The 9,466-nt window shown below is 52.9% G+C and overlaps 5 protein-coding genes across 5 annotated transcripts in view; 2 read left to right on the plus strand and 3 right to left on the minus strand.

Annotated features, from left to right (window-relative positions):
- The window catches only part of MONBRDRAFT_29712 (uncharacterized protein), a gene marked incomplete at both ends in the record, with an annotated part of 10,555 nt that extends 8,936 nt beyond the window's left edge, over positions 1–1,619 (plus strand). Inside the window, 6 exons of the mRNA XM_001750125.1 lie at positions 186–273; positions 403–569; positions 665–774; positions 878–940; positions 1,097–1,351; positions 1,497–1,619. Coding sequence (XP_001750177.1) covers positions 186–273; positions 403–569; positions 665–774; positions 878–940; positions 1,097–1,351; positions 1,497–1,619 — 806 coding nt within the window. The remainder of the gene's footprint in view (positions 1–185; positions 274–402; positions 570–664; positions 775–877; positions 941–1,096; positions 1,352–1,496) is intronic.
- Positions 1,620–2,234: 615 nt separating this feature from the next.
- On the minus strand, positions 2,235–3,199 carry MONBRDRAFT_29713 (uncharacterized protein; the record flags this gene model as incomplete). The annotated part of the gene is made up of 4 exons (XM_001750167.1): positions 2,235–2,321; positions 2,401–2,691; positions 2,773–2,839; positions 3,039–3,199. 4 exons carry the CDS (start codon positions 3,197–3,199, stop codon positions 2,235–2,237), a joined length of 606 nt encoding a protein of 201 aa, XP_001750219.1.
- Positions 3,200–4,477: 1,278 nt separating this feature from the next.
- MONBRDRAFT_29714 (uncharacterized protein) lies at positions 4,478–6,216 on the plus strand (the record flags this gene model as incomplete). Its single annotated transcript, XM_001750126.1, has 6 exons — positions 4,478–4,602; positions 4,713–4,792; positions 4,898–5,294; positions 5,397–5,520; positions 5,609–5,867; positions 6,047–6,216. The coding sequence occupies 6 exons, from the start codon at positions 4,478–4,480 to the stop codon at positions 6,214–6,216; spliced, it is 1,155 nt and encodes a 384-aa protein (XP_001750178.1).
- A 288-nt stretch (positions 6,217–6,504) lies between these two features.
- On the minus strand, positions 6,505–8,102 carry MONBRDRAFT_39052 (uncharacterized protein). The gene is made up of 4 exons (XM_001750168.1): positions 7,980–8,102; positions 7,492–7,862; positions 6,884–6,943; positions 6,505–6,783 (listed from the first exon to the last, which is right to left on the minus strand). Exons 1-4 carry the CDS (start codon positions 8,092–8,094, stop codon positions 6,538–6,540), a joined length of 792 nt encoding a protein of 263 aa, XP_001750220.1. The 5' UTR covers positions 8,095–8,102; the 3' UTR covers positions 6,505–6,537.
- Positions 8,103–8,310: 208 nt separating this feature from the next.
- MONBRDRAFT_39053 (uncharacterized protein) overlaps positions 8,311–9,466 on the minus strand; it is a 2,156-nt gene continuing 1,000 nt past the window's right edge. Inside the window, exons 4-6 of the mRNA XM_001750169.1 lie at positions 9,230–9,312; positions 8,737–8,911; positions 8,311–8,620 (exon numbers count right to left, since the gene is read on the minus strand). Coding sequence (XP_001750221.1) covers positions 8,493–8,620; positions 8,737–8,911; positions 9,230–9,312 — 386 coding nt within the window. The 3' untranslated portion in view covers positions 8,311–8,492. The remainder of the gene's footprint in view (positions 8,621–8,736; positions 8,912–9,229; positions 9,313–9,466) is intronic.

Here is a 9,466-nt window from a genome sequence, read left to right on the forward strand (position 1 = left end):
GGGCTTTCTTTGTTTATTACAGGGTCACATGTTTCTGGGCATCATCTTTGTCGTGGCCGTCAGCTTCCCCATGTTACGGTTTCTCTATCGCAACGAGAAGTTGGACAATCCAGACAGCCCACAGGTGGCGGAACTGAAGCGCGAGGTCAAAATTTGGGAACGCACAAAGGCCTCCCTTCATTCAGCTTCGGAGGAAGTTGACGTGGTGATCAAAACTCTCGACGCCAAGATCAAACAGCTGCAAGACTTGATTGAAGCGACACAGAATGCCTCGTACGTGACTTGAACCATGGTCTGCCCATCAATGCTTTCCAGATGGTTGCTTCTGCCAATGCCGCGGCCTACAGTGTGTCACGGGCCCTTAAACCATTTGCACTCTTGACTTGCACTCTTGACTTGCAGTACGCAAACCTGGGGTGACAAAGTACATGACTTGGAGATTCATTCGCGCATCAAGAACAAGGAGCTACTGTGGGACTGCTCAGTTGTCCTCTCTGTCGTCATCATCATGTTCTTCGTTCACTCTGTGCCAAGTATTCACCTGGACCTGGGCTGGATCGCCGTTCTGGGTACGCCCATCATACTTCAAGCTGTCCTCGCTCACCTCATCGAAATGAAATTCACACTTGTCTCGCCGTCATCCATGTGACCATTTGGCCTTTAGGCGCTTTGTCGCTGTTATTGCTGACAGACTTGCACGATTTTGACCAGCTCTTGGAGCGCATTGAGTGGGGCACGTTGCTGTTTTTTGCAGCCCTCTTCATCTTAATGGAGGTGAGCCCTGCTGTGTGGATCAGAGCGCGTTTCATGTCTCATTCAAATTATCATTCGCACTTGCCTCACTCACAAAAACACACGCCTGGTCGCCCGCCGTCAGGCTCTCTCCGAACTGGGTCTCATCACCTGGATTGGTGACCAAACAGCTGCTCTCATCAAAGACGTAAGCCTCGTACCTCTTGCTGAGCAACTGCAATCTAAGAGGCTTGGCAGACGGCGTGGGGGCCAAATGGAAAGGCAACTGCCGAAGAGTGCTCGGTGCAAGCAAGGCTCGGCTTGCTGTACAACACTCATGGCTATCATTGGTGTGATTTGGCAGATGCCTGAGGATTCCCGGCTCAGCTTGGCCATTATTATCATTTTGTGGATCTCGGCCCTCGCCTCAAGCTTCATTGACAACATTCCATTTACAACGGCAATGATTCCCGTCATTAAGAGCATTGTTGCTGATGAATCAGTCGATCTACCCCTTCGGCCTCTTGTTTGGGCCCTTGCCTTTGGTGCCTGTCTGGGCGGAAACGGGACCCTCATTGGTGCCTCTGCAAACGTCGTCTGCGCCGGCATGGCAGAACAAGTGAGAGATCCTCCTTTACCTTTTTTTTTTTTTGCTTTTTTTTTTTTTTTTTCTTTTGGTTTTCTTTGCTCTCCCTCTCTCTGCCAGAGTTTGCCTTGCCCTGCTTGATACTCATCCCCCATGTCATGTCTCGCTCCATCTGCAGGAGGGCATCACCATTAGCTTTAATCGTTTCTGTCGAGTAGGCTTCCCCATGATGTTGGTTTCAGTCACGATTGCAATGATTTATTTGCTCATTTGTCACAGTGCCTTCAGCTGGGACTTGTAGTGCTTGATTTGAGATCAATTTGCATATAGAAAGCAGTTTAGGAACGTCCTTCCATTGCATTTGCGCATGGTTGACTTGTGTTTGTACTTTTTGTGCCTTGCTTGTTTTCTTGTACGCTTGGCCGATCCCAGTAGTGGCAATTTGCAAGAAATCGATTCGTTAAAATGCGGCTCTTGCCTTGGCCCTTTTGTTTCGACAGCGAAGGCATCTCAAGACCCTCCCTTACTCCCCTCGCTCAACGAGTGTGGTACTTAGGCTCCACTGGTCGGGACTGCACAGTAGAATCGATACGAGGTCGCCTCCCACTGCCATGGGGCTGGCAGAAGATGACCAAAAAGTGTCATATGGAAACATGCATCGTGATCAATTCTTTTGCTTTTGTATGGGGTGCAGACTCAGTGCAGCTTGTCAAGAGGAAGCGTATACCTTAGCACGTGTGTCACTTGCAACCGATCCAGACCTGGGCATGCAAGGCCACGAGATGGAAGGAGTGCAAGCGAAACTGGGGCTTGTTGCAGCAAATGACCCTGAGAAAGGCCTTTGTGTTTGTTAAAGACTATGTTTGCGGGGCTCGTATTTTCTTCTGAAAAGAGTGCCGTGGAGGCTGAAGCCGCCTTATGCGTCATCTGAAGCGGTAGCAGCGCTGGCCTTCTTTTCTCGGTTCTTGATGACTTGCCAGTTATATAACCGGGCGAGATTCACCTGTAACAAACGAAGTGGGGCGTGGTGAGGAAAATAGGGCAGACTGCATGCGGTGAACAGAGGCAGACTTTGAACCCACCTGAACGGTGGTAATTTGGTTCTTGAGAAAGTCGAGGGTGTCTGCAGCGGTGGCGATCGAAGACTCAAGGCCCTCCACTTGGGCCTTTAGGAGGTCATGGGCCTCGTCGATCTCATACTCGAGCATCACTTGAGCGCCCAGCCAGAGCATAACGGTGCCACTGGGTGGTACGGTGGCACGCGCCAAAACGCCCTCGGCCAGAGGAAAGATGGTTTCACGCTTGGCCTCTTCGTCCTGCGCAATTGCACCAAGAGTGAGCTCGACGTTGCAGACACCATCCCGCCGGAACCACTGGCGCATCCGAGATTGAAATGAAATAAAATAAAAAATTTAAAAATCCACCAGAACGATGGCCAAGATCTTGAAACGTACGCGTTGCTTCTGCAGCATCTTGACGGCCTCGAAGGTCTTTTTCATCTCCGGCAGGCGCTTCATGTGGCTACGCAGAAAGAGGAAACAAGAATAGACCCTTTGAGACAAGAGAAACTGAAAGGTCGTCATTTAAGAGGTACAAAAAGAAGAAAGCAAGCGAGGTCAAAGCCCAGAGGCGCCCCAAGGCAGCGGAATGTCGGGCTTGGTAGTATTGTGAAATGAATTCTCGTCTACGTCCTGAGTGAAATGTGTCGGGCACAACTTACGCTGCACGACGGCCAGCAATCTGGCTCTCAATCATACTGTATTTCTGGTTCAACGTGGCAAAGTCTTGCATGATGGCATCTGGGCTAGCCCCATTTTGAGTGACCATGAAAGCATCGATATCCTCAATGAAGGTGGCCTCGGGAATATCCTTGGCCGCCATGGTGCTTGTTGGTGCCACGACAATGAACGCGCTTCAAAACGAGACTAAGACAGGCGAAAAAAGAAGACTGGTTCTAAAAGGCGGGGGGACATGGTCCACGCACCAAATCCATCAGCCCCGTGAGCCTGGTCAATGTCTGGAACCCTGGCAAATCTTTCGAGCTGCCCCATCTCTCCTCTTTCCCCTGCAGCAAAGGACCGAGTCACCCCGGCCCGAACCCCGTACCTGAACCCCCCGAACGGCGCGTTCTGCGAGATGAGAGAGAGAGAGAGAAAAAAATCTTGTCGTTTGTGTGTCTGGTACCGGTGGTGGTTGCTGATGGTGCGAACAGCTGTTCTACACTGGGACTTTGAAGGTGTGAAATACATCAACAAAAGCTATTTGTTTTATTGCAGCCCGAACACTCGACGTAAAGCTCTCTCTCTCTCTCTAAATCTCTCTCTAAATCTCTCTCTCTCTAAATCTCTCTCTCTCTCTCTCTCTCTCTCTCTCTAAATCTCTCTCTCTCTAAATCTCTCTCTCTCTAAATCTCTCTCTCTCTCTAAATCTCTCTCTCTCTAAATCTCTCTCTCTCTAAATCTCTCTCTCTCTAAATCTCTCTCTCTCTCTAAATCTCTCTCTCTCTAAATCTCTCTCTCTCTAAATCTCTCTCTAAATCTCTCTCTCTCTAAATCTCTCTCTCTCTAAATCTCTCTCTCTCTAAATCTCTCTCTCTCTCTCTCTCTCTCTAACTCTCTCTTTCTCTCTCTCTCTCTCTCTCTTAGTTTTTCCTTTCTGGCTCACTGAAGCTCACTGGACTGGCGAGGGTGAGTCGTGTGATCTCTCAACTACGGCTGGGCGGCGGCGTTGGCTGTGCGTGTGAGGCCCAGGTCATGGGTGCAACCTGGGCCTCACACCATGGCTGGAGATGGCGCGAAGAAGTGTCACAGCTGTGGCGATGGCAAGCGTGTTTTGCGTGATGCAGAGCTCCTCTCTCCCGTGCTGGCACATGCCTTCTCACTGTTTCAACGTTGCGGTGACTCTTGTGTGAATGTGTAGAACCGAACCGCGTTCTTTGAGTTGAACCATTTGCCAACCCCATCATCATGGTACGGGTTGCCGATGACGTGCCTTGGCTTGCGTCTTGATTCGAGTGCACGTTTTGCAATGTAGGCCTTTGCTCACAGTCGCGCCCTTGTTGCATGATGACGATGATGGCGACTCCTGCAGCTGTCTCTCCGCACGATCGCGGCGCGTGCTCGCACGGCCGCCCCCGTGGCGCGCCACCTGAGCTTTGCCATGACCGATGATCAAAAGGCTCTCGATGAGCTTTCCAAGCGCTTTGCTGTGGAGAAGATTGCCCCTGTTGCGGCTCATCACGATGAGACGGGCGAGTTTCCTTGGGACATTATCCGTGAGGCCCAGTACGTGAATGACCGCCATGCCCTCCGCCCGCATGGAAAGGCAGATGAAAAAATGGCCCAATCACCCACCCGCCAATTGACTGACCCTGATGCGTGACATGCCTGCGCAGTGGCCTTGGCTTGATGAACGTCCACATTCCCGAAGAGTTTGGTGGTCTTGGCCTGGGCGGCGTCGACTGCTGCATCATTGGTATGTCGGTGGCACGAGCAAATCTGACAACCCAAGTGTCTTGCGCGTTAAAAAATGAAACACGGGCTCACCCCTCTGCATGTGCTTCTCTATGATTGCTCTTAGCTGAGAACCTGGCATACGGTTGCAGCGGCATTTCAACCGCGATCGGCGGGCCCACGCTGGCGGAGAGCCCTCTGTTGGTGGGCGCCAACACCGAGCAGAAGAAGAAATACCTGGGTCGCATGACCGAGGAGCCTCTCATCGCAGCCTACTGCGTCACCGAACCTGGATGTGGCTCGGACGTCAATGGCGTTCAAACCTCGGCCGTCCAGAAGGGTGATGACTGGGTCATCAACGGCAACAAGATGTGGATCACCGGTGCTGGCCATGCCAACTGGTTCTTCGTCCTCGCACGCACCGACAAGGATGCCAAGGCCAGCAAGGCCTTTACCGGCTTTATCGTCGATGGTGACACCCCCGGCATCACCCTGGGCCGCAAGGAAGACAACATGGGCCAACGGTTCGTCCCACGGCCAGCGAGCTGGCTAACTCTGTTTCACTGGATGTGGCCCATTTGAGCGCTCGTGCATGACTGAATTCGTCCTCTAAAATGCAATGGCAGGGCATCGGATACCCGTGCCGTTACTTTTGAAGACGTGGTCGTCCCCAAGGAGAACGTTCTGGGTGAAGTTGGCAAGGGCTTCCTTTTGGCCATGAAGGCTTTCGACATTACTCGCCCCGAAGTGGTACGTGTGCATTCATCGCAAGACGGCCTTGCCCCCGCGCCCCCCCTTCCCGTCTTGCAGGCGATTTCTGATCTTGCTGCCACACTAGGGTGCCGGCGCCGTCGGTTTGGCTCAGCGCGCCCTGGACGAGGCCACCAAGTACTCGCTCGAGCGCAAGACATTTGGCGTCCCCATCGCCAAGCACCAGGCCGTGGCCCACATGCTGGCCGACATGGAAATCAACACGCAGGCCGCCCGTTGGCTCACGCTGCGCGGTGCTTGGGAGCTCGACCAAGGCCGCCCCCCGACCTTCTATGCCTCGCAAGCCAAAGCTTTTGCTGCCGACAATGCCATTCGCTGCGCTCGTGGTACGTGACTGTTGGCCCGTCAAACTTTTCTTTCTTCAAATGCTCTTTGTCGATGGACGCTTTTTCGCTGCACATTTTCGCACGCGTCTGTGCTGGTGGCGTATGCCTGACTCCCTTTTTTTTTTTTTTTTTTTTTTTTTTTTTTTTTTTTTGTTTTTTTGTTTTTTTGTTTTTCCTAGACGCTGTCCAAATCTTTGGCGGCAACGGCTACTCGCGAAGCATGCCTGTCGAGAAGCTCGTTCGCGATGCAGCCATCTTCAACATTTACGAGGGCACTGGCCAGATCCAGCGCGAGATCATCTCACGCACCCACCTTCAAAACGCCATGAACGGCAGCATTCCCATCTAAGCGTGTGATGCTCGTACTGTCATGACGCTGGCCCACTGTGCCACGCCTCTCGTATACTGACCGTGCTCTCTTCGACAGAATCGAATGGTTGCCTCAGTTCTAAGCCCGAATTCACTTGACACCGTTGTTTCGGACAACCTGCCCCACACTGCTTTTGATTTTTGGTTCAAGATCAAGCTAGCACAGCAGCCAAACCTCCCCAACGATCAGCAGTGAATACTTGAAAACACACAAAAGCACTTGGATCTCTGTGCCAAAGAAAGAGATTTTATCATCATACACGAGGGAGAGAAAATGTCATGCAATTGATAGCATAGGCATTTACAGGCCACGAGCAGCAAGCTCACGTTGGCGGGCCTTCTCGGCACGCTCAACCTTGATCTTGGTCTTCTCGCCAACGAGGCCACCGCCCCAGGTACGGCGAGTCTCGTCGAACTTGGCGTTGTAGTTGGCACGCACAGCCTCGACGATCTTGGCGAAAGAGGCCGACTCAGACTTGGGGACATCAGTCACAGCAAGGCAAGTGGCGGTCTTCTTGTGCACAACAGCTCCGAGACGAGCCTTGCCCTGAACAAAAAAAAACAAACCCAATCCATGCAGGTGAGAAGACGCTCAATCACCAAAAAAATAATGCGATGAACGAAAGAAAGAGCATGCAAAGACAAACCTTGACAATGCAGTAGGGGATATCCATCTTGCGGCAGAGGGCGGGAAGCCACACGACGAGCTGTAATGGTGTAGGGGGACGCACAAAGCCGGAAGCGGAAGCGACGAAACGAATGAGTCCAAGCATGGGCTGGTGGGTCATCAAGCATTTTATCTCTCGCAGAGAATAAAAGCTCTAAATCTCGGGGCTCTCTACAGTCAACGGGCTCGCATTGCTCTCGAGCATCATTGTAAACTCGACACACAGCCAAGTTTACAAACGATGCAGAGAACGAGACAAGCCAAGGTTGAAGGGCGTTGAGCAATCTCGCGAACTGAGTGGCCAATGGCTACCACAGGACTTTTGACTGCTACGCCTTCAACCCAACGCTGACTGAGAGGCCAAGCCGAGCCACACACTTTAAGGTCATCGAGCGACGCTGCTCCTTCGAAAGCCCGGCGGGCATTTCGATTGGGTGCAGGAGAGGCATATAACAATAGCCACGCGTCGCTCTAGCCCACACATGGCAACGAACAAGACCGCAAACGGTCGCTCGGGCCAATAGTCCACATGGAAGGTAACACGTGGTGGTGGTGGACAAGCGAGCGCACGGGGGAGCAGGTATTCACCTCAATGGGGTCAACGTCGTGAGCAATGACGACGAGCTTGGCCTTCTTGCTCTCAATGAGGGCGGTGATGTGGTTCAGACCAAACTTGACGACAACAGGCTTGTCACCAGCGGTGGCGGCATCAGAGGTCGCCTTGTCAGCGGCAGCCTTCTGCAGACGCTCCTTCTTCTGCTTCTTGTCCTCAGGGCGCATCTTGTTCAGGGTCTTGAACAGCTGGGCAGCGGTGTTCTTGTCCAGAGCCTTGGAGAACTGGTTGATGGAAGGAGGCACCTTAAGACGGCGCTGCAGAACCTGCTTTTGGCGCTGCAGGCGGATGTACTTGGGCCACTTGACGAAGCGACCAAGGTTGCGGTCGGGCTGGATGTCACCGCCTGAGTTGGAGAATCAGCATTACCAAGGTCATTGAGTCGGTGGCAGGCAATCAACCCATGCGCGACGATGCAGCGCGCTAAGAAGGAGACGAGGCGCCAATCAGAGTGAAAACGTACCGATGGCAAAGTTGCGGGGACGGCGCTCGAAGAGCGACACGGCCTTCTTGGGGGCAGCGGCCTTGGTGGCCTTGCCGCCCTTGACGGGCTTGGCAGCAACCTTTCCCTTCGCCATTGTGCGTGGTTCAGAGAGAGAAAAAAAAGTACCAGTCAAGTTCAAACCTCGTGGTTTATAGATGTGGCCCCAACACGCGTTGTGAACAGGTAACCTTTTGCACACAAACACAAAAATCTGACAACGTGGACTCGTGGATGTCGTGTGATGCTGACAATCATCAAACACAAATTGTCAGCTTTTTCCCGATGAACATGATCGCATCGCGGGCAGAAGGGAGCTTGGCTTTAGATTTGGAAAACGGGGCAGACCCAACACCAAACACATGGGGCGCGGATGCGTTCAAGTCTTGATATCAGGGGCAACAACAGCTCGACCAATGAGAACAAACAAGCCGCGACTATTGTGAGCTGTCAGCTTGAAACAGGAGGGGGGCAAGCACATGAGTTGGGACGGGCTTAGGACATGGCCAGCTGGTGAGCAGCAGCATAGCGCTTGTAGGCACAGTGGAAGAGCTGGCGCTCAATGTCCGTCAGGAGGGACGAAGCTCCCAAACGGAAAAGATCGGGACGAGTCCACTCGTCACCTGCGTGCATTGCGATGATAGTGTGGGCATGAGCCATTCCATCCGCCATGAGCCTTGCATGTATCGTATGTACCAGTCCTGTTCTTGTCGGGGTGCACACCAAGCAAGCGACATACCGAGCTCCTCCTTCATGATGGCCAACCAAGACAGAGCGTCCTTGGCAGCACGGATGCCACCTGCAGGCTTGAAGCCCACCTTGTAGCCCGTGCGTTGATGGTAGTCGCGGATGGCACGCAGCATGGTGATGGCCACGGGGAAGGTTGCATTAACGCCTTCTTTGCCCGTTGAAGTCTACAGCCCGGTGTCGAGAGATTGAGCGCGTGCCGGGGCCATCGTGAGCTAAGAAAGAGCATATGGGGCCAAGTTCTCAAGTGACAAACCTTGATCACATCAGCGCCCGCCATCATACAAATCAGACTGGCACGGTACACATTGTGAGACTGCCGAGTTCACCCGTGGCCAGGATGGTCTTGAGGTGGGCATCACCGCAAGCCTGAACATCGGCACCAGCGTGAGGACACGGCACGCAACGGAAGGGCCAGCAAGAGTTGTCACCATCCAGAACACAGATGTCTTTGGTCCATGATGAGGATGCACGATGCTACTGACCTTTCGCATGGCCTTGACCTCGTCATAGAGCTCCTCCCAACGAGCCGCAAGCACCAAGGGACGAGTGATTACAATGTCGATCTCTACGCTCGGTGGCAGAAGGATGGTCGATCAGCGCACTCTGTCTTGATTTGCAACAGAGCAGAGCAACTAACCACATCCTCTCTTCCTCCCTCTCACTCTTCCTCTCTCTTCCTCTCTCTCTCTCTCTCTCTCTCTCTCTCTCTCTCTCTCTCT

Source organism: Monosiga brevicollis, genomic scaffold (genome assembly GCF_000002865.3).
Source record: "Monosiga brevicollis MX1 MONBRscaffold_37 genomic scaffold, whole genome shotgun sequence".
NCBI classification, from domain to species: domain Eukaryota; class Choanoflagellata; order Craspedida; family Salpingoecidae; genus Monosiga; species Monosiga brevicollis.